Source organism: Mandrillus leucophaeus, unplaced genomic scaffold (assembly GCF_000951045.1).
Source record: "Mandrillus leucophaeus isolate KB7577 unplaced genomic scaffold, Mleu.le_1.0 Scaffold267, whole genome shotgun sequence".
In the NCBI taxonomy this organism is placed as follows: Eukaryota; Metazoa; Chordata; class Mammalia; order Primates; family Cercopithecidae; genus Mandrillus; species Mandrillus leucophaeus.
In genome coordinates this window covers 1,260,093-1,284,076 of record NW_012102776.1, presented here as the reverse complement: position 1 = coordinate 1,284,076, position 23,984 = coordinate 1,260,093, and the positions used below count along the sequence as shown (strand labels likewise).

The following is a 23,984-nucleotide window of genomic DNA, read 5'->3' as shown; positions in this document are numbered from 1 at the left end:
TCTCCTGAGCTCTATACCCAAATTGCCAGCTGCATTCCAGATTCAAATCTAGGTTCAAGTCCAAGATAATCATCTTTATCCCACACACAGAAACACATCTTTCAAACTTGCTCCTCCTCAAAACCTCAACATTTCTTACAGGCTTCCCATGACCCATGGGATATACATCAATGATTTTTGCCATCCAAAAAAAAAACAAAAAAAAAAAAACTAGGTTATACATTCATTCTATGAATGAAATAAGGAACAGTACTAAGATAACCTGCTTCTCACTATTTGAACAGCCTACTAATACCATCAGGCCAACTTTCTCTGTTTACATGTAGCTCTTGTATTAGCTGTGGGACAGCTGCAGCCTTAATTTATTATGTGATAAAAGAGTTTACGACTACTTTCAGAACCTTTTTCTTTTTTTTTTTTTTTTGAGATGGAGTCTTGTTCTGTTGCCAGGCTAGAGTGCAGTGGTGCAACCTCGGCTCAGTGCAACCTCGGCTCAGTGCAACCTCCGTTTCCCGGGTTCAAGTGATTCTCTTGCCTCAGCCTCCTGAGTATCTGGGACTACAGACATGCGCCACCACACCCAGATAATTTTTGCACTTTTGGTAGAGACGGAGTTTCACCATGTTGGCCAGGATTGTCTTGATCTCTTGACCTCGTAATCTGCCCGCTTTGACCTCCCAAAGTGCTGAGATTACAGGCGTGAGCCACCATGCCAAGGCCCAGAACACTATTTTTTTATTGAGGCTTTTAAGTGGAACAAATAAAGCAAAAGAATTGTTATGCTTTTCCTAGCTTTAGAGATGTAAACGTTTGTGCAATGAAGAAATGTAATTAAATGAAACAAGTTAAATAAACTAACAATTTATATTAATGATCCGTAGTAGAAATGTTTAGTTTTCTGCTGCATTTGCAATCCAGAATTAATTAGCTTATAAATTAAAATACGTGGAAAATTGAGGATTCACTTGAATCACAATGCAAATTAGAACTAGATTTCTAGTTACAAGGAATTCCTTGTAACTTTTGTAAAAATTCCACAATTTTTTTGGTATAGATTTTATTAGGGATGAAATTTGATCCCCGGTTAGTATTCCACACAAAGTTTTAAAAAGGTATCTTGGCGTTTGCTTTCTTCTGCTCTAAGTAGGTTCCTTACATTTTTCTTGAATTAATTTGCAAAGTAAATGTTTATCTATTAGTGTTAAAAGAGAAAAATGATAAATAAAAAATAGTAGAGGTACATAATTTGAAAGAGCATTAAGACATGTCTCCCACACCATAACAGTGGTATAAAACATGAAGATGACGCCTGATAGGATCCACAATAAAGTAAGAAAATGTCTGTTCATGATTCTTTGATGAAGGATAGCACATACCAGCAGAATCCTGAAAAAGACAAACCTAAATTATTATTATTATTTTTATTTTATTTATTCATTTATTTTGAGACAGTGTCTTGCTTTGTCACCCAGGTTGGAATGCAGTGGCACCATCTCGGCTCACTGCACAACCTCTGCCACCTGGGTTCAAGCGATTCTCCTGCCTCAGCCTCCCGAGTAGCCGGGATTACAGGTGTGTGCCGCCACGCTCGGCTAATTTTTTGTATTTTTAGTAGAGACAGGGTTTCACCGTGCTAGCCCGGATTGTCTCAATCTCCTGACCTCCTGTTCCACCCACCTCGGCCTCCCAAAGTGCTGGGATCACAGGAGTGAGCCACCGCACCCGTCAACATTTAGGGCATTCTTATTTATCTGCCCTATAAATGATGGTGTGACAGACTAAGAGAAGCTGTGTTCTACTCCATCTGAGTCACAGATTTAGCTCTAAAATAAGCAGGCAATGTTATTAGATACAGATGACAGAAAGGAAGCCAGGGAAGAAAGTTCAAACTGTTCTCCAAACAAAAGCATACTCTATCAACTTTTAATTTTAACAAAACTCTAAGTAACATTGTCTTTTCTCCTAGGCATAACATTGTCCTAATTGTTAACTCCAGTTGTAACAACTGTATTAACAAAAAGTAATTAAATTCTTTGGTTGCAAAAGTTCTCTCACACTTACATAGGCTGAAACTTTAAAGACAGAAGAGGTAATTTGTATTTTCTTGGTTTGAGGATTCTTTCGAACACTAAAAAAGGAAGAAAAGGTGCTTTTAACATAAAATAGGCATTGGCATATACATTTAAGTAATGATCCCTTTTAGTATTTACATATTCTTATTCATATAGAACATGGAAATACATACTATCCAACTAAGTGGTTTGAAGAAATGGCATCTGAGGCTTCAACCAAGAATGGGCAAGGTCAACTGAATTGAAATAGCAGAAAATTGAATCTTACAGTTAGAAGGTTTAAAGTCAGTCTGAGACTCAGATGATGAAATTACCTTCACAGGCTACAGAGACAATTATTGGACAAATGAGGATTCGTCAAAATCAGACTGAAGTGTAGACAACCACATCGGGTAGATAAAAGCATGCTAGACTGAAGACTTAAACAGTGTAAATACAAATGCTAGTTCTGCCACTGACCTGTTCTTTCACTTTGAGTAAGATTAACCTTTCTGAACCTCAATTTTCTCATATGTAAATTGGGAATAATATGTTCCTTTTAGTATATGAAAATCAAATGAGATAATGTATACAAAAACTATTTGTTGGCCCGTCACAGTGGCTCAAGCCTGTAATCTCAGCACTTTGGGAGGCCTAGGCGGGCGGATCACCTGAGGTCGGGAGTTCGAGACCAGCCCGACCAACATGGTGAAACCCTGTCTCTACTAAAAATACAAAAACTTAGCCTGTAATCCCAGGTACTCGGGAGGCTGAAGCAGGAGAATTGCTTGAACCCGGGAGGCGGAGGTTGCGGTGAGCCAAGATTGCACCATTGCACTCCAGTGTGGGCAACAAGAGCGAAACTCCATCTCAAAACAAAAATAAAAACAAAAACAAAAACCCAAACAGCTATTTGTTAAATTATATATTGCTAAGTTATATCATATTAAAAATAATTTTTTCTCAGTAGCTTTCCTTCAGTTATTCTCCCCACAAAAGATTTCCTGTGGCAATATGTAGTGAGAAAGCAAACTAAGGATTGAGAAAATAAGCTACAGATATATATTTAAAATTTGTTACATATATAAATAAATATACACACACTTTCTAATGCTTTACAGTTTGTAAAACAATTTTTACACAATTTTAAACTTCTTATTATTTTTTATTTTTGTAGAGACAAAGTCTTGCTATATTGCCCAAGCTGGTCTTGAAACCCTGGCCTCAAGAGATCCTTCTGCGTTCGCCTCCCAAAGTGCTGGGATTACAGGTGACGGCCACTGCAACCAGACTCCAAAATACCTTTATATACATTACCTCATTTAAAGATCACACAATTCATTGAGGTAGGCATTATTTTGCCAATTTTATGGACAATATAACTAAAGAAGTTAAATGATATAACTAAGATAAACTAAATAAAAGTGGTATTTCTGGGAATAGAATACAGGTGACTCAGAGTCCAATCATCTTTCTGCTACACCTCAGCTGCTTATCCCAGACCTATACACTCTATAAATATTTAACACATATGTATCAAAGGTATTATTAATGTGTGACATGTATAGGTAAAATGTGAAGGAAGATACCCTCTTCTCTACTTTTTTAGGTGAAAGTACTGCTTCTCCCTCTACTACACATGTAAAGGTAATTGGGAGAGGGAGAGAAGAAGGGGGAGGAGGACGGAAAAGGAAGACTCAGTTTGAGCAGTGTGTGTATGTATGTTTGAGCTTGTGCACCTTTTGGGGATGACCAGCCACAGCCATTTCAGGGTTCAAGAATCTTAGGTGGTTTTCATCTCTACTAGGTATTTCATTTAGACTTCAACCCAGGATTAAATTGATTTCCAAATATTTCTATGACATAGGTCAAGTTCATTTTCTTTTGTTTTCTCTATTGCTTAACATACTGCTTAAAAGTTGAATAATACTTTTAAGTTTTTGTGCTTACCCAAGGGATGACTATAACAACTATATATAAAATACTTGCATACCCCTATATAATCACCTAGATCGATATAAAGAACATATCTATTTATATCTCATTATAAACATTTATCTGTGGGTGGTTATATGGTATAAACATACATATTCACCAAATTTTATGTATATTTATGATTTGTTCATTTTACTATACATAAATTATTTCCAGTTTGAAAATCTGAGGAAAGAAAAAACTTTGTAAAAGTGCTTATCAAATCAGTTTAGGGGAAAATTTAGTATTTGATACTAGAACAATTACTTAACACATATAAACATGTACCACAAGTATATCGGCCGGATGTGGTGGCTCACACCTGTAACCTCAGCACTTTGGGTGGCCAAGGTGGGCAGATCGCCTGAGGTTAGGAGTTCCAGACCAGCCTGGCCATCATGGTGAAACCTCATCTCCACTAAAAATACAAAAATTAGCTGGGCCGTGGTGGCATGTGCCTGTAGTCCCAGCTACTGGGGAAGCTGAGGCACAAGAATCTCTTAAACTCAGTAGGCGGAGGTTGCAGTGAGCCGAGACTGCACCACTGCATTCCAGCCTGGGCAATAGAGTGAGACTCCATCTCAAAAAAAACAAAAACAAAAACAAAAATATTGTTTTAGAAAGAAACTACCATTTGTACATTATTAGAAGTTAGTTACTAATAGAAAGAAATCATACTATTCTATTACCTCCGATCCTACATTAGTATTACTTTAAAATATCTCTAAAATAATTTGTCTAATTTTTTATAGGCCTAGCAAGAAAGTACAGTTATCATCTGTCCTATATCTCTTAAGAAAAAATGAAAAGGAAATATAAAGTGATATTGATTAGTGCTCTGTGGTGGTCTACTAATAATTGCATTATATCAGATCTTTATCCATCACTAACTCCATCCTCTGATAAGCATGGTTTTTAAGGATACTGGAACATAATTTCTATATAATATTTTTAAAAAGTGTAATTATATTAATGGTTTGGACATAATATAGTTGTTTCTTGTCAATGTCATTTGCGATTATTTCTGAGGATCAGTCCCATATTGACTCTAAACTCCAGGGTGTCCAGACTATTCTAAGTAACTGCACATTTTAAAAAACAAGGACCTGGCTGGGCACAGTGGTTCACACCTGTAATCCCAGCACTTTGGGAGGCTGAGGCAGGTGGATCACCTGAGTCCAGAAGTTCAAGACCAGCCTGGGTAATATGGTGAAACCCCATCTGTACAAAAAATATGAAAAACTTAGTCAGGTGTAGTGGTGCGTGCTTGTGATCCTAGCTATTGGGGAGGCTAAGGTAAGGTGGGAGGATTACCTGAGCCCAGGAGGCAGGGGTTTCAGTGAGTTGAGATTGTGCCACTGTACTCCAGCCTGGGCAACAGAGTGAGACCCTGTCTCAAAAAAACCCAAAAAAACCAAAACGATAAAAAATAAATAAAACAGGCCGGGCACGGTGGCTCATGCCTATAATCCCAGCACTTTGGGAGGTCAAGGCAGGCATATCACAAGGTCAGGAGATCGAGACCGTCCTGGCTAACACAGTGAAACCCTGTCTCTACTAAAAATACAAAAAATTAGCCAGGTGTGGTGGCGGGCGCCTGTAGTCCCAGCTACTTGGGAGGCTGAGGCAGGAGAATGGCATGAACCCAGGAGGCGGAGGTTGCACTGAGCCGAGATCGTGCCACTGCACTCCAACCTGGGTGACAAGCAAGACTCCATCTCAAAAAAATAAATAAAAAATAAATAAATAAAATAGAAAAAACAAGGACCTACTGCTTAACTAGTATCTGAAGGGCCTAATCTAAACTTCTCAGTTCAAATAATAAAATTTCACATCTGGGGTGGATACATGGCTTGGGGGAACTCTCCTGAAACTTTGACAAGAGCATGTGTCTAATGTCCAAAGCAGAAAAGACACAGGCACCATTATTAACTACGTACATTTCTGCATATACATTTTTGAAACGTAATAAAACAATTGATCATTTACTCTTTAACAAAATGGGTGGTTCTAAAGTATTGCTTATTTGGTTTAAAGAAATCTCAATCTTTTTAAGGTAAACATTTTTAAAAACATTAAAAAGGTATATTTTGGCCAGGTGCGGTGGCTCACGCCTGTGATCCCAGCACTTTGGGAGGCCGAGGCGGGAAGATCACCCGAGGTTGGGTGTTTGAGACCAGCCTGGCCAACAAGGTGAAACTCCATCTCTATGAAAAATAAATAAACTAGCCAGGCATGGTGGCTCAAGCCTGTAGTCCCAGCTACTTGGGAGACTGAGGCAGGAGAATCCCTTGAACCCAGGAGGTGGAGGTGGCAGTAAGCTGAGATCGTGCCACTGTACTCCAATCTGGCCTGGGTGACAGACTCTGTCTCAAAAAATAAATAAATAAAATTTAAAAAATAAAAGGTGTGTTTTATAGGACCTGTTATAATGGATGAGGACAAAAATATTTTAATAACATTTTTACCCTTTTGTTTGAGTTAGAGACTCCTAAAATCACACTCTGTAGTGTGCTCCCAACATGTACAAACATAGGGATGGACTGTGCTAGAATGGATTAGCAATAACGTTTATTTGCAACGGCAGGTCAGACACTGTAAAGCAGTCATACTTTTTCTTAGCATCTAAAAATGTAGAAGAGAATTGCAGATGAGAATCTGGGGAAGGGAATGTTGGGAAAAATAGCAGTTTCTTCAATGTGTAGGTTCTAAACTTATTTCTACTCCAAATATCTCCAACACAGTCTCCTCCTTCATAGCACACAGTAGTGAGGAATTCCACAAGTTCATGTGGCTGATGGGGTACAACACGTTGTGGTGGTAGTGGTAGTAGTATGTGTGTGCGTGCATGAGTGCGTGTGTGTGTGTGTGTGTGTAGGGTATACAGAATAGTATCTTCAGGGAGTGCTAGAAGCAGACTAGCAGGTTTACATGAACTTCAAATAATTAGGACAGTATGTTTGATGTATTAATAGGTATGTACATGCTTTTTCTGAAATTGTTTCTAACATTTCTTTGTCCAATAATCTGTATGTGTTGACAATAACTTGTTCATTAAAATCATAGGGAGATTATAGAAACATTTTTCTGTTTTTAAAACCATATAATAAATTAATTGAATAAATAACTAAATTATGCAGTTTGCTGTATAGCTATATGACACAAGGAATAGATATCAGAATTAAAGTGTTGAGTATAAGTAAATTAACAATTATGAGTCCAATGAGAAGCTAATTCTGGTTATCTCCTATGAAAGTAAAATTATATAACTAACTTTTAAGACCCTTTACTCTCTGTTGTTTTGCCTATTAAGATGATCCAATATCTTCATAACTGAAAAACCCTACCAAAGAACATCCACTTCAGTTAAAAGAAAGGTACAAACAAGAAATTTGTAAGGTTTTAATTCTCATTAGATCTTCAAAAAGAAAAATGCTACCAAAGTACCTCAAACTGTATAGCACTGGGATTAATTTGAAAAGGTAAATATTACACCTACGTGAAAATTCTTTCACTTCTTTGGAACAAAGGTAATAATTGTTTTTACTATTAGTTAAGCAAACTTAAACATCTGGAGGGATCTCTTGTGTTCCCTTCAGATTTAAAAGGAGGCTTGGTAAGAAAAAAAAGAAGGCTTGGAAGATGGCAGTTGGTAACAGGTCTGAATAAGGAAAAAAGCAGAAGAGGTAGAGGAAGAATGAGAGGACTGAGAACTAAATAAGAGAGAAAACCAGAAATCTTTCTATTCTGGACGAGAGGGGGAAGGTTATGAGAGGGAGGTGAGGGTAGTGCTTTTTACATGCTTTGGTTGTTAATATGACCACTGAATGATGTTGTGTAATTCCATCATGGTTAAACAAATAATTTATTCTATTAACTAGAGATTTACATATTGTGATCTAGCAATATTACCTCACTAGATCCTTATAGATAAGCTTTGCTGTTTCCAGATATGGGCTAATCACATCTTCATATTGACAAAGGGCTCCACCAAGGCAAAGATGTTTGAAAAGACAAAACAGGAACTCTTCTCTATCTGGTTGGCTGAATATTTCATATTTTTCTGAGTCTTCCACTAGCAAAACCTAAGATGATAAAATTCATCTTAATGTAACATAACTCAAGGTTTTAACTTTTATGTTTTCAAAGGTTTCATTTTATATACTTAAAAATAATCTTACACCTATTTTAAGAACCAATCTTGAGTCAACTGAAGAGAGTAACCTGCAATCTGCATTTATTTGCCTCTATTTTATCATTAGGAACTGACAATCAATGAAAAGAACAAATCAAAATTTAAAACACAGTAGCTAAGTCTTCCCTCCTTCCACTTTATGTCTTTATTTAGTTGATATTTTTAGTAATTGTTTTAGTGTTATGTCACCTCAAATCTTATTTGGAAATAAATAGGAGCATAAATAAATGAGAACACTTCTCCATCCCATAAGGCCTCCTGCCTTGGCTTCTACCCAGAGACTAAATGGTCATGTTCTAAGCTCTTTCCTCTTATGGAGTTTGGATGAGTATTGTTCTTAATCCCACAAGTACTCCTTTTTGAAACTTTCAGGTGCTGGAGCCTCATATCCAGCTCTCGCTTTCCTGCTCTCTAGTAAGATCACTTCACACATCACCTATTGACATTGACTCTTGCCCCTCTGAGGTCTTGCTACCTCATACAGAGAGCAGAAAAACTAGATATGATGTAGGGGATTTTCTTATGCCATTGGGAAATACAGACCATTGATTCATTTATTGATTGTAGTGGGCATAGAAAGGTGACCAATGTAAGAAATATATTTCTTCCATTGGATTGTTTATATCTTACCTGCTTTGTTTATTTTTTCTTTTTTTAGAGATGGAGTCTCACTATGTTGCCCAGGCTGGTGTCAAACTCCTGGACTCAAGTGATCTTCTTACTTCAGCCTCCCTATTTTAAAAAAAGAATGTGAAGGCTGGGCACAGTGGTTCATGCCTATAATCCCAGCACTTTGGGAGGCCATGGCAGGAGGATCGCTTGAGGCCAGGAGCTTGAGTCCAGCCTGAACAACATAGTGAGACCTCATTTCTAGTAACCCCCACCCTAAAATAAGCTGGATGTGGTGGTGAATGCCTATAGCCCTAGTGAATGAGGAGGTTGAGGTGGGAGGATTGCTTGAGCTCAGAAGATGACTGAAGCGGCAGTGAGCCATGACTGCACCACTGCACTCCAGCCTGGGTGACAGAGCAAAAAAAAAAAAAAAAAAAAAAAAAAAAAAAAAAATAGCATGTGAAATAGCTAAAAATAAAATATAGATATAATAAGACCCAAATAATAAAGGACAAAAAAACTATGGTCAAGAAATAAAGTGGAAAAAAAATAAATACATATAAACAACTTTAGATAGGAGGGATGTCAAGATGGTTGACTAGAGGCATCTGGCACTCACGTTATGAACAAAGTAGAACCAAAATAGCAAGTAGATAATCACACTTCAAAGACAGAGTCTAAGAGAGAACACTGGAATTCAACAGAGAGGTAACAGGAAACACACAGGCACAGAAGGAGCTGGGATTGGCTGGGAGTCTGGAGAGGCTTCCCAATGTAGAGAAATGGTAAGTGAAAGACCCCTAGCAGTCCACATTTCTACTGTGGACCTCTGCAATCCTTACCATGGGAGAGCTCCTCAACCCTCATGGGCCCTGAGACTAGTAATAGCGTGCTGCCTGGAGACCACACAATGGTACTGCTCCAGAGAGGAGCTCATGCTGGCTCCCACAACCCCTCCTCCACCTCCAAATCCTAAGGAGCTGCAGGATGGCACCATTTTGAGAGTCCAACTCCTACCAGACTGCATCCTTCCTTGGGGCCCAACAGTCCCTGCATTTCCACATCCCTAGATCCCCAATGACATCCCCAAATGTCCACCTGGATTCTGCATGGTGTCTTTTACCCCGGGGAATGAGTAATGCAGTACACTGACGAGGCTGTCCTTGAGACAAAGGGAGACAAAGTGTGTGCTCCCCAGAACCTGAAACCCACTTACCTGGGGCTGCTGTTACTGATAGCAACCTTGCCACCACCAGCAGCAGGTCTACCATGCATCTGCATGCTCCCTGAAGATGGGGTCTCCCACCCACAGCTGAGGGCCTGAAGCATATGCCACTGGCAGCAACCTTGTACTCCCCATTCCCTTGGTAGCAGGGCCGCTACATGCTTGCATGTGCCCTGAAGACTGGCTCTCCCTACTGTTGCTGCCACTACTGCCACGGCCACTATTACTGGGAGCTGAAATGTATGTTCTCCAGAACCCAAGAGCCACCTGCCAGTGGCTGCAGCCACTGACGGTAACCCCACCCCAAAGCCCTGCAGCAGGGCCACGGATGAGCTCTCTCCACTCATTGCCACTGCTGCTGCCATCTGAGCACTTTGCTAGGGGGCTTGAGGATCACCCTGCCCAACTCACAAGAGGCTGCATCTGTATGCACCACTGGGGGATCTGAGGACAGCCCCTCTGGCCTGGCACTGTCCCCCATCCAGTGCCCAAGCACACCCAGGACTCTGGGGTTTGCCCTGTCCCATCCACCACTGCTGACATTTGTGTACTCCTCTCGGGGACCTGAGCACAGGCCCATTCAACTGGCCACCACCATAGCATACTTGCTCCCTGGGGGCCTGGGGACTGGCCTGCCTAGCATGTCACAGCCACTGCTAATATAAGTGTGTACTGCTTGGGAATCCAAAGGTTGTCCCACCCCTGCTACAGCCATCATCCATTTAATGCACACTGCCTGGGGACCCAAACACACATCCACATACCCAGCCCACCACTAACACTGCTGGCACATGAGCAAGCTGCCTGGAGGCCCAAGAGTCAGCCTGCTTGGACCTGCTAACACCACTGCCTGCCTACACTGCTCAGGGGCCCAAGGACAGGTGTGCTTTGGCCAGCTGCTGCCACTACTGGGACCCAAGAACTGGCCTACCTGTCCCCAGCAAAACTTCACCCCAGCCTCTACTAACAATTGCAACCTAAGCCACTGAGGAAACCACAGACACCAGTGATGCTGAGTACACCTGAATAAATCATATGGAGACTACACTACTGCTTGCACCCAGAATTAGAACCAAAGTGCTCTACCCAATCAACACCATAAGTACATTTTCAGGAAAAAGTTTTCACCTAAAAAGCCAATCCAATAAATTAAAAGAAGTGACTGTTAAACTAGATGCACAGATATTAATATAAGGACACAAGAAATATGAAAAAGCAAGAAAGATGACACCTCCAAAGGAGCACAATAATTCGCCAGCAACAGATTTAATCAAAAATAAATTTATGAGCTATAAGAAAAAAATTCAAAATAATGACTTGTCCGGGCACGGTATCTCACACCTGCAATCCCAAAACTTTAGGAGGCTGAGGTGGGTGGATCACTTGAGCCCAAGAGTTTAAGACCAGCCTGGGCAACATGGTGAAACTCTGTCTCTAGTCCTGAAAAAAAAATTATCTCAAAAAATGAATGATATTAAAGAAGCTCAGTGAGATACAAGAAAGCACAGATAAAGGATACCAAGAAATCAGAAAAACAATTCAGGATATGAATGAGAAATTCACCAAAAAGATAGATATCATTAAAAAGCACCAAACAGAAATCCTAGAACTGAATAATTCAATGAGTGAAATAAAAGATTCAATTGAGAATTTCAACAATAGACTACATAAAGCCAAAGAAATTGTTTCAGAACTTGAAGACGGGTCTTTTGAAGTAACCCAGTCAGACAAAAAAAAAGAGAAAAAGAACGAACAAAGCCTATGTAACATATAGGATACCATAAAGCAAACACGGTTTTGAATTATGGGTGTTCCAGAAGGTGAAGAGAAGCCCAAAGGCATTTAAAAAAAATCTATTTAACAAAATAATAGCTGAAAACTTTTCAATTCTAACAAGAGATTTAGATGACCAGATACAGGAACCTTAAAGATCCCCAAATAAGTACAACCCAAAAATGTCTTCTTGAAGGCACATTATCATCAGACCATCAAAAGTTAAAGAAAAGGAATTCTAAAAACAGCAAGAGAAAAGTGTCCAGTCACATATAAGGAAACCCTCAATAGACTCACAATGGATTTCTCAGAAGAAACCTTACAGGCCAGTAGAGGATGAGATGATTCAAAGTGCTGAGAGAGAAAACAAAGAAAAAAAAAATGGCAAAAATACTATACCCAGCAAAATTATCCTTCATAAATGAAAGAGAAAGTATTTCCTAGACAAGTAAAAATGGAGGGAATTTATCATCACTAGGCCTGCCCTGTAAGAAATGGTTAAGGGAGACCTATAACTGAAAGCAAAATTTGAAAACGCAGAAAAGATTCAAATATTACCACTGCAGAAAACCACCAAACCACAAAGATAAACAAAAAGAGAAAAAGGAACAAAAGATATACAAAATAACCAAAAAAATTAACAAAATGACAGAAGTATGTCCTCACATATCAATAATAACCTTGAATATAAACAGACTAAATTTTTCACTTAAAATGTGTAAACTGGCTGAGTGGATCTAAAAAACAAAAAGCATGATCCAACTATGTTGTCCATAGCAAACTCACTTGACCTGTAAATAAAACAGTAAAAAGGGACAAAGAAAGTCATTATATAATGCTAATGGGGTCAATTCAGTCAGAGGATATACTATTCTTAATATATATGCATCCAACACCAGCAGACATAAATATATAAAGCAAATATTATTAGAGCTAACAGAAGAGATAGACTCTAATACAGTAATAGTTGGGAAATTCAACACCTCACTCTCCACATTAGACAGATCATCTAGACAGAAAATTCATAAAGAAACACTGGATTTAAGCTGTGCTTTAGACCAAATAGACATCTACAGAACATTTTATCCAACAGCTGCAGAATATCTATTCTCATCAGCACATGGAACATTCTTCAGGATAGACCATATGTTGAGTAACAAAACAAGTCTCAACACACTTAAAAAATTGAAAACATACCAAGTATCTTCTCATACCACAGTGGAATAAAATGAGAAATCAATAACAAAAGGAATTTTAGAAGCTATACAAATACATGAGAACCAACAACACACTCCTGAATGACCAATGAGTCAATGAACAAATTCAGAAGAAAAATTTAAACTTTCTTGAACAAATAAAAATAGAAATATAATATACCCATGCCTATGGAATATAGCAAAAGCGTGCTAAAAGAGAATTTTACAGCAATAAATGCCTACATAATGAAAGTACAAAGACTTCAAATAATCTAATGATGCACCTCAAGAAACTAAAAAAGCAAGAACAAACCTAAAGTTAGTATAAGGAAATAATAAATACCAGAGCACAAATAAACAAAATAGAGAAAAAAATAAACAAACAAAGAAACAGAAAGGAATTCTAGATGGAGAAAGGCTATCAAAATTGTACCTTATGCTTAACACTACCATACAGGGGAAAAAAGAAAATACAATGAATTATACAACAATCAGTGTCTAGTAGAAAGTGCACTTAATTATGAAAATTGATTAAGCTCATTTACAATCTCTACAGAAAACTTACCACAGGTCATTGCATATAATAAGTATTTAAAAAACTCAACTCTATGGTGTTGTCCATACACAGTTTATTTATAATGTCTTGATGAAAACCAAGGTTGGGTATGTCTAGGAAAATATAGGTAAGGGAAAGCAGTCCATACTTAATTGCTCTCTGGGTGTGCCACAGGTAACACTTACACATCTCCACTTCCTTCCTTCCTCTCTCCTTCCCTCCCTCCCTCTGTAAGAAAATAATGTGTTATTGCGGCCCATGTTTGCAACTATCTGAAGATCTGACTTAAGAGAAAGGTGAATAAAGTACTTAGGAATGAATAGTTAACACAATTCTTACATGAATACTCTCATATATTGAACTGATTAGGCTGTGCAATTATTGGGGGGTGGAGGAGACAGGGTCCCACTCTGTCACTCAGGCTGGAATGCAATGGTGCCATCTTGGCTCACTGCAGCCCAACTTCCTGAGTTCAAGCGATTCTCTTGCCTCAGCCTCCCTAGTAGTTGGGATTACAGGCACGTGCCACCTTGCCTGGCTAATTTTTGTATTTTTAATAGAGATGGGTTTTCACCATGTTGGCCAGGCTAGTCTCATACTCCTGGTCTCAGTTGATCCACCCGCCTTTGCCTCCCAAAGTGCTGGGATTACAAGCATGAGCCACCATGCCCGACTCGGCTGTGTAATTTAAAAAAATATAATAATTAAAAAAAATTTTTGGAATGAATGTGAAAACATAATATTCTATGACTTTTCTCCATCTCCATTCACATACAGATCTCTTCAGCAATGTAGCTCTTAGACAGTAGGTCAAACTTCTGAGCCACAGTCAGGAAAGTGGTTGTTATTAGCACTTACATTACAGTGAGCCAATAGAATCTGTAGTGCTGCACAATGGGGGACGCTTTTTAGTTCAGGCTGAAGCTGGATGTTAGTGTTTTTTTTTATTAGCCATAAAGCAACCAAGTTAAAAACCTTTCCTCCCTGTTGCCACAGAGTAGCAATGAACCCAAGAGCAAGCCATACAGGCAACTAGTAGAAAAACACTGAGCTCCAGCATTTCATGAATAGAGGTGCTATTCATGGCAATAAATAAGATAGACAGCAAGCAGTTTTGCAGAGTATTCTGTTGGAAAACTAATCCTTCTTTTTAAAAAAATGTCCACTGATGATACTCTTTCTTAGAAGTGACAGTGAATTATCTAACATTAGAGGTAAGGGTCTTTAGACCCTTATGCCAGAGAAGAAGTGTGAGAGACAAGAGTTGACAGTAGTATCCAAAAGGAGGGAAACCCAGACCAAACATTTCCTAAATAGTAATTTCCAATCCTTGGTAAGAAGAAGTAGAAATTAATATCAGACCCCTATTGTATAGTATTTTTGTTTTGTTTTGTTTAATTTTTTTCTTTTGAGACGAAGTCTTGCTCTTTCACCTAGGCTGGAGTGCAGTGGCGTGATCTCGGCTCACCGCAACCTCTGCTTCCTGGATTTAGCGAATTCTTGTGCCTCAGCCTCTCGAGTAGCTGGGATTATGGGTGCCCACCACCACACCTGGCTAATTGCTGTATTTTTAGTAGAGACAGGGTTTCGCCATATTGGCTAGACTGGTCTTGAACTCCTGACCTCAGGTGATCTACCCACCTTGGCTTCCCAAAGTGCTGGGATTACAGGCGTGAGCCACCACGCCCAGCCATGTATATTATTTATATTATCTCATGTTAGATATACTTCATTTACCTAAGAGCAAACTATATGTAGTCTCATTCAGTTGTGTGTGTTTGGGTATTCTCAGCAAGTTAATTTTATTTTCTTCTTTAACTAAGTTAATGAGTTCTTTTAGGTATTGCCTTAGGTATTGCCTGGTTGGATGTCTCCCTTTCCCCTACAGACAAGATTCCTGTGTCTGGAATGATGGATTAGTAGCTTCCCTAGTTCATTGCTATCTGGATTTGCAATACATCTGACTTGTATGTCTTCCTTCTCTCTTAATTGAGGACAATAATAACAGTAGTAATTAATAGAAGTTGTTAATATTATGGAAAACTTACTAAGCGCCAGCCATTATGCTAAGCAGAGTAAGTACATTATCTCACATAAATCTCACATTACGCCTACTTTATAGATGAAGAAACTGAGGCTTAGAGAGGTTAAGCATCAGTTATTAAGTGACAAAGGCAGGATTTGAACATATGGCTATTTGACATGAAAACCCTCATTTTTAACTATTTTAATACTCTCAATAATTGTAACAATGATAATATCAATAATACATTTCTTTTTTCTGTTTTTCAGAGACAAGGTCTCACTCTGTTGCCCAAACTGGGGTGCAGCGGCACAATCATAGCTCACAGCAGTCTCAAACTCCTGGGCTCAAGCAATCCTCCCACCTCAGCTTCCCAAGTAGCTGGAACTACAGGTGCACTCCACTGCACCTGGCTTATTTCTTCGTATTTTTGTAGAGATGGGAGTCTTGCTCTGTTGCCCAAGCTGACATTCCATTTTAACAGCATTCAATATTTCTAAAAGGTACATTTAAATGCTTCCTCAATTAATTTTCTCAATGATTTTAGGAAGAAGGTAGAATGGGCACTTTCATCTTTATGTTGTATAGATAAGATCTTGAGGCTCAAAAGATGGAGAAATTTGCCTAAGATTATTATCTTCTAAATAATAAATCAAGAATCAGGTAAGTAATCTATATATTTTCATTCCAAGTTCAGTATACCTTTCACTAAAACAAAATTGAATTTAGTTAATCCAATGGCTTTGTTGATATTAGCAATGAGATAAAAAAGATTCTTTTACTCCTGGGATGTTTTTTTTAATTTATCTAAGTTTATTTTTCAGACAAGGTCTTGCTCTGTCGCCCAGGTTGGAGTGCAGTGGCATGATCACAGCTCATTGCAGCCTTGATCTTCAAGGCTCAAGCAATCTTCTCACTTCAGCCTTCTAAGCAGCTGGGACCTCAGCCTTCTGAGCAGCTGGGAATACAGATGTGAGCCACCAGTCTCAGCTAATTTTTGTAGTTTTTGTGGAGAGGGTTTTGTCATGTTGCCCAGGCTGGTCTTGAACTCCTGGGCTCAAACCATCCACCCACCTCAGCCTCCCAAAGTGCTGGAATTACAAGCGTGAGCTACTATGCCCAACTTCAGGATGTTTTTTGGGATGTTTTTAATATTAATTTGATAAGCTAAAAGGCCCACATTGAACAAAAATGACCTTACTAAATAGGCCAGGATTTCCCTACTTCAGCACTATAGACATTTTGAGCCAGAAAACTTTGTTGTGACTGTCCTGTGAGTTATATAATGTTTAGCAGCATCTCTACGTATCAGATGTTAATAGCACCTATTTGAGAATTACTGAAATACACAAATAATTAAGTTGACTGTTAAAGTGCCATCTAAGTAGAAATCTACCAATGTTAGGATTATTACTGATCATTATTTATAAATAAGAGGTATTTTATGAGAAGGTATTTTATGCTTTAAGCAGGCAGAGTTTTTGACATTTTTGCATTTCCTGAAATAAAATTCCACTGTGAAATTTTAAAATTCTGTACTTACTCTTCGTAACTCATCAGAAATGAGAAATGGATCACAAAAAGAATCTAAACATTTAACAATATGTCCACTGTCTCGTACAATATCTTCATCATATAACCGATGAAAAAATGACATTGAAAGCTGTGTGCAAGGAACATTTGTAGCTTCAATTTTTTTCACTTCAGTTCCTGAAAAAAGATATTTTATAAAGAATGGAGATAGAAAAATTAATTCAGCATTCTCAACTATTTCCAAAATAAATTGCTATGCAGAAATTCTAAGAAGTTAACAAATATGACATTTTTGGTATATTTAAAATATTTATTAGTTTATGAATTTTATTAAATTCTTATTTTGTAGCTTCTTCATTTGTGTTAATCATTAAGAGTTTATAACAAGGCCAGGCATGGTGGCTCATGCCTGTAATGCCAGCACTTTTGGAGGCAAAGGAGGGCGGATCACTTGAGGTCAGGAGTTCGAGACTAGCCTGGTTAACATGGTGAAACCCCGTCTCTACTAAAACTACAAAAATTAGCTGGGCGTGGTAGCACATGCCTGTAATCCCAGCTACTAGGGAGGCTGAGGCAGGAGAACTGCTTGAACGTGAGGGGCAGAGGTTGCAGTGAGCCAAGATTGTGACACTGTACTCCAGCCTAGGCAACAGAGTGAGACTGTGTCTCAAAAAAAAAAAAAAAAAGTTTATAAGAAAAGTCTCACCATTTCAGGACTAGATGAATATGAATTAGAGGATACTTAAAAATGAAATACATTTTTTTAAAATGTAGTAGAGGATTCTTAATGCATATATTATCAGAATTGCCTATAAAAGCATAGGAATTGCTTCATATGATTTTTGATTCCTATTACGCTTAATGCTTTATAACTCACATTTTTTTTTTTTTTTTGAGATGGAGTTTCGCTCGTTTCCCAGGCTGGAGTGCAATGGTGCAATCTCAGCTCACCGCAACCTCTGCCTCCCTGGTTCAAGCAATTCTCCTGCCTCAGCCTCCTGAGTATCTGGGATTACAGGCATGTGCCACCATGCCTGACTAATTTTGTATTTTTTAGTAGAGACGGGGTTTCTCCATGTTGGTCAGGCTGGTCTTGAACTCCTGACCTCAGGTGATCTGCCCACCTCGGCCTCCCAAAGTGCTGGGATTATAGGCAGAAGCAATTGCACCTGGCCACAAAAATTTTAATTGAGCATTTGTAAAGTCCTTGAGTGTATCTTGAAAACATTTTCTCTTCATTTAAAAATTTCTTAGCTGGTGTGGTAGGTCACACCTGTAATTTCAGCACTATGGACGGCCGAGGCAGGTGGATCACTCAAGGTCAGGAGTTCGAGATCAGCCAGGTCAGGAGTTCGAGACCAGCCTAGCTAACACGGTGAAACACCATCTCTACTAAAAATACAAAAGTTAGCTGCTTGTAGTGGCGGGCTCCTGTAATCCCAGCCACCTGGGAGGCTGAGACAGGAGAATCAGTTGAACCTGGGAAGCGGAGTTTGCAGTGAGCCGAGATGGTACCACTGCATTCCAGTCTGGGTGACCAAATGAGACTCCATCTCAAACAAACAAACAAACAAAAAATTTCTCCTTTGTGATTTCATTTGTAGTATTTACTACAAAAAAAGGTTTTCTAAGTGAAGGTAAATTTCAAATCAGGCCCTAATCAAATTATCACAAATTCAGAATTACAGAAAATTGAAATAACAGCATTTTGTCTATTTTTCTCTTGTAGACTTAGTTTTGCCCCTATCCTCCATCCCCTATCCCACACTTATTTCCTGAATTTATCATTCAGGAATGGATTTTCTGCTACTAGAGATCCCATTAAATTACAGAAAGTCACAAAGATTAAAATGAATATTTTTATTATTACCTCCATCGATCACTGAATCAGTCTCTCTCAATGTACACACATATACACACACACTCATTCTGATAGAAGGGGGTGGTGTTCTTTTGTTCAAAGTTCTAAGATTGTAGACCTAGGTGTGGTGGCCCTCGGTGTATCCCTACCCTGGATACATTTGCTGGATCTCTGACCTGAGAAGCAGCTTGTGCTTAAGAAGAGTAAGTAATGCTGGTGAATGTTTACGTTAGCTATTTTTGCTGTCCACTTGAGAGTCATGCTAGGACCTGTTATTCTATGTCCTGGGCTGGGCTCATGTGGAGGCATGAAGGATGCCTGGAGCCAGGAACTGTGTCTGCCTCAGTAATTGCAAAAGCTATGCTGCTAAGAAGCTTCCTTTGTTTAGAGGTAAGATCCTCTGAGGGATTAGATAAAGAAAAAAGGAGACCATAGGAAATGATAAGAGGAGTTCTAGGCAATGTCGAAAGACCAAAAAAACGAGAGCAGTGGAGAGTCTGCCACTTTCTGAAGACTGGTCAGTGGACACAGGAGGAGGGACTGACATTGGGCATGCCATTTTAATTAGTCTACCCTAGCTCTGATGTGGGGAGTAGAAGGAGGGTTTGGATGGTGAAAAAATGTGATTAAATTCAAACCACTTAATAAGAGACATGAAAATAGCATTTGCTATGGACTGAATTCTGTCCTTTCAAAATTCATATATTGAGACATAAAAATAGCATTTTCTATGGACTGAACTGTATGGCCAAATATTCATATATTGAAACTCTAACCCTCAACGTGATGGTAGTCAGAGATGGGGCCTTTGGGAAATAATTGGGTTTCAATGAGGTAGAGGGAGGGATGGTCATGGGACTTCAAAATATGAATTAAGGAGGACATAGTTCAGACACTGAGTCTATAACATGTAACCACTAGGACCCCAAATTCATGTTCTTCTCACATGCAAAATACATTCATTCCATTCCAACAGCCCCACAAACTTCTTTTGTTTTCTTAGACAAGGTCTCACTCTGTCACCCAGGCTGGAGTGTGGTGATGTGATCATGGCTCATTGTGGCCTCAACTTCCTGAGCTCAAGAGATTCTTTTGCCTCAGCCTTCTGAATAGCTGGGACTACAGGTGTGTGCCACCACGGCCAGATAATTTTTTTGTAGAGATAGGGTCTTGCTGCATTGCCCAGGCTAGTCTCAAATGCCTGGGCTCAAGTGATCCTCCCACCTTGGCCTCTCAAAGTGTTGGGATTACAGGCATGAGCCACTTGTCCTGCTCCCAAAATTTTCACTCATTCCAGTATCAACTTTAAAGTCCAAAGTCTCTTCTAAATATCATAAAAATTGAATAAGGGTAGACTTAGGTATGATTCATCCTAAGGCAAAATTCTCCTCCAGCTGTAAACCTGTGAAGAAGGACAAGGTATGTGTTTCCAAAATACATAGGTGGGACAGACATAGGCTAGTCATTTACATTCCAAAAGGGAGAAACAGGAAATAAGAAATGGGTGACAGGTGTCAAGCAAGCCCTTAACTTAGAAAGGCAAATTCCTTTAGATCTTAAATGCTCAGGGATAATCTTCTTTGGTTTGATACTCTGCCTCTGGACCCACTGGGGTGGCAGTCTTGCTTTTACCCTGGTGGCGGTAGAGCCCTGAAGGCTCTGGGTGGTCCAACCTCCAAGGTTCCACAGGGCCAACTTAGCCCGTATGCTCTGCAGAGTGGCCCTGCCTCCAAGGCTTTGGTTGGAGGCCATCTGCCCTGTTTAATGGAGGCAGTGGCCCTGATGGCCCTGAAGCTCTCTGAATTGCTTCGGGGTCTTTCTAATCTTTTCTGAAGAGTAGCGCATGTTCACAGCCCAATAGCTCTATGGTCCAGTCTTGTAGGATCTAAGAAGTCCAACAGCCTTCCTTCATCTCATCTCATTGTTCAAACTAGCAGAGTCTTTGCTGCTGATATAATTCCATCTCTATTCCTGACTCTGTTGAAATGGCTGATTAAGTCCATGAGTCATACCCATGATCTCTTTATCAAATGGCTATTCAGTGTTCTGAACAGTGTTCTCTTCAGAACAAACTTCCTCATTTTTTACAATAAGGATAGATTGAAAACTTTCCAAATCTTCAAATGTTGGTTCATTTCTGGTAAACAATTCCTTCTGCAATTCATCTCTCTTCTTTCATACTTTACTATAAGCAAGACATTGCTTTAAGACTTTACTTAGAAATCTCCTCAGCTAAATCTCCAGTTTCATCACTTATAAGTTCTGCCTTCCATACAACAATAGAAAACAGTTCATCCAAGTTATTTGCCACTTTATAACAAAGATCACCTTTATCACAGTTTCCAATAACATATCCCTTATTTCCTTGGGAGCTATCACCAGAATTGCCCATAATGTCCGTATACATGCACCTCAAGCTTCCATCCATTATTCAGTTCCAAAGCCACTTCCACATTCTTAGGTATTTGCTACAGCAGCACCTCACTTCTCAGTACCAAGATCCGTCTTAGTCAGCTTGGGTTGCTATAACAAAATGCCATAGTCTGGGTGGCTTAAACAATAGATGTGTGTTTTCCAAAGTTCTGTAGGCTAGAAAGTCCAAGGTCAAGGTCCAGATGATTCAGTTGCTGGTGAAGGCACTCTTCTTGGCTTGCAGAAAACTGCCGTCTTTCTGTGTACTTAGATGGCTCTAGTGTTTTCACTTCTTATTATAAAGGCACTAATCCCATCACGAGGGCTCCACCCTTGTGCCCTCATCTAAACCTAATTTATTTTCCAAAGGCCCCATCTCCAAAAACCATCACATTGAAGGGTTAGGGATTAAACATGTGAATTTGGTGGTGGGGACACAACTCACTCCAAAGCAAATGCTATTTTTTTATGTAGGAATTTCATTAAATTATGTCCCCAGCATTTATAAGATATGTAATGCATCACAGTGATCACATACAGAAAGAATACAGTTTTTCCCCTAATACTAGCATTATAAAACACTGGGTGCCTCCTTATCATTTGGTGTCTTAAGTTAGTACTTTTCTGGCAACCCCATCAATGTGGAAGTGACAGAGGCAGGAGAGTGAAGTGGTCAACGTCTTGAATTCTGGAGCCTCGATCTGAATCTCAAATCTGCTCACTCAGCCATGTAAAACTGCAGACATTACTTAGCTTATGCCTCTGACTATTCATTTGTAAAATAGTAATATATAATACTACCTTTCGTGCATTGTTTCCATGAATGAAAGGAGGTGATGTGCATGATGCCCTTAGCTGAGCACATAGGAAGTATCCATTATATGTTATTTAAAAAAGACAAAGTGTATCTAAACATAAGAGCTATGGCGGCTGGCTGAGAGGATAAAACAGCACCGAAAACTGGTAATCTCCAGGGAATGCAGCACAGTGAACGAGGTTCCATCATCACTTTCTTTAGAACTGGTTCACTTGCCAAAAGAATGTCTCTTCACCTATTTTAAAAAGCGGCTTCTTTTGCTTTAAAAGAGCCCCAGAGGAAAATAAGAGGGGGGTATATCAGAAAAAGAAATATAGCAGAAAAAGAAAAAAGAGATAAAAATGAGTTAATGGAAGAGTACTAACAATCCACTAGAACTACTTCTGAAATAGAGTGCTATCATTCTTCTGTCCTATTTTTCAAAGTATTTATAATTCATCAAGTCAGGCACATGTGGTATTTGATAACCTCTTTTTGCAATGATTTTTTCAAAAATTAGTAAAAAGTTAATGCTATTTTGTGTATGTACTAACATGGGAGAGGGTTGAGCACTTATTTCAGTGAACCTTATTGTTTCAAATAGATTGACTGAAGTTACTGTAAACATGCTTTATAAACACTGTGATACATGGCTCTGATTATTTCCTTCTGAAAATTTTAAGTTGGGTAAATGTATTCTCTCAGATACTCAGTTTAATTTTGTAAGTAGTCTGTACCAGCTTTTTGCTCTATAAATTTTGCAGTAGTCTTTAGCCAAAAGCAATAAAATCTGACCTACTAAGTCTGACATCATGAACTGTTTGTATCTTGTTCTTGACTAATACTTTGTTACTTTTGTGTAAGGCTACTAGGATTCCATGAGAATATAATGCAGTAATTTACCAAAATACATTTCCAAACAAACAAACAAAAAAATCTAATTTAAAATGCATTTTATTGAGTATAAATCCATATCACCAATCAGATTCTCCTTCTAAACGGAATGTTGCTTTTATTCATTCTAAGATACCTCAACCTAAAATTTAAAATATAGTTTTCATATTTTTGTTTCCAAAATAGTCTTATATTAACTCTCTGCTTTCTTCCTTGACCCATGAGTTATTGAAGGGATTTAAGTGACTGTTATTAAGTGTTTAAGTGTTTGGGTAATTTTCTTAAAAAAAATTTCTGGCTCTTTCAATGTATTATGAAATAATACATTATGAAAATATAATCTAGCTGGGCACGGTGGCTCACACCCATAATCCCAGCACTTTGGGAGGCTAAGGTGGGTGGATCACTTGAGGTCAGGAGTTCGAGGCCAGCCTGGCCAACATGGCGAAACCCTATCACTACTAAAAAAAAAAACAAAAAACAAAAAACAAAACTTAGGCTGAGCACGATGGTTCATGACTGTAATCTCAGCACTTTGGGAGGCCAAGGCTGGCAGATTTACTTGTGGTCAGGAGTTCAAGACCAGCCTGGCCAACATGGTGAAACCCTGTCTCTACTAAAAACACAAAAATTAGCTGGGTGTGGTGGCACACTCCTGTAATCCCAGTTACTTGGGAGACTGAGGCAGGAGAATCACTTGAACCTGGGAGACGAAGGTTGCAGTGAGCTGAGATCACGCCACTGCATTCCAGCCTAGGTGACAGTGAGACTCTGTCTCAAAAAATAAACAAGCAAAAAAACAAAAATTAGCCGGGAATTAGCCAGGTGTGGTGGCTCACGCCTATAATCCCAGCTACTGAGGAGGCCGAGGCATGAGAATTGC

The 23,984-nt window shown here is 39.0% G+C and overlaps 1 protein-coding gene across 2 annotated transcripts in view; it reads right to left on the bottom strand.

Moving 5' to 3' along the window:
- Nucleotides 1-877: 877 nt before the first annotated feature.
- LOC105542729 (chromosome unknown open reading frame, human C11orf70) overlaps nt 878-23,984 on the bottom strand; it is a 39,216-nt gene continuing 16,109 nt past the window's right edge. Inside the window, exons 4-7 of one of the 2 annotated variants that reach the window (XM_011984385.1) lie at nt 17,149-17,315; nt 7,938-8,110; nt 2,062-2,128; nt 878-1,386 (exon numbers count right to left, since the gene is read on the bottom strand). In XM_011984385.1, the coding sequence (XP_011839775.1) occupies nt 1,258-1,386; nt 2,062-2,128; nt 7,938-8,110; nt 17,149-17,315 (536 nt within the window). In that variant the 3' untranslated portion in view covers nt 878-1,257. Of the gene's footprint in view, nt 1,387-2,061; nt 2,129-7,871; nt 8,111-17,148; nt 17,316-23,984 lie in introns of those variants that run through there. The other variant, XM_011984386.1, reaches the window with a different exon arrangement.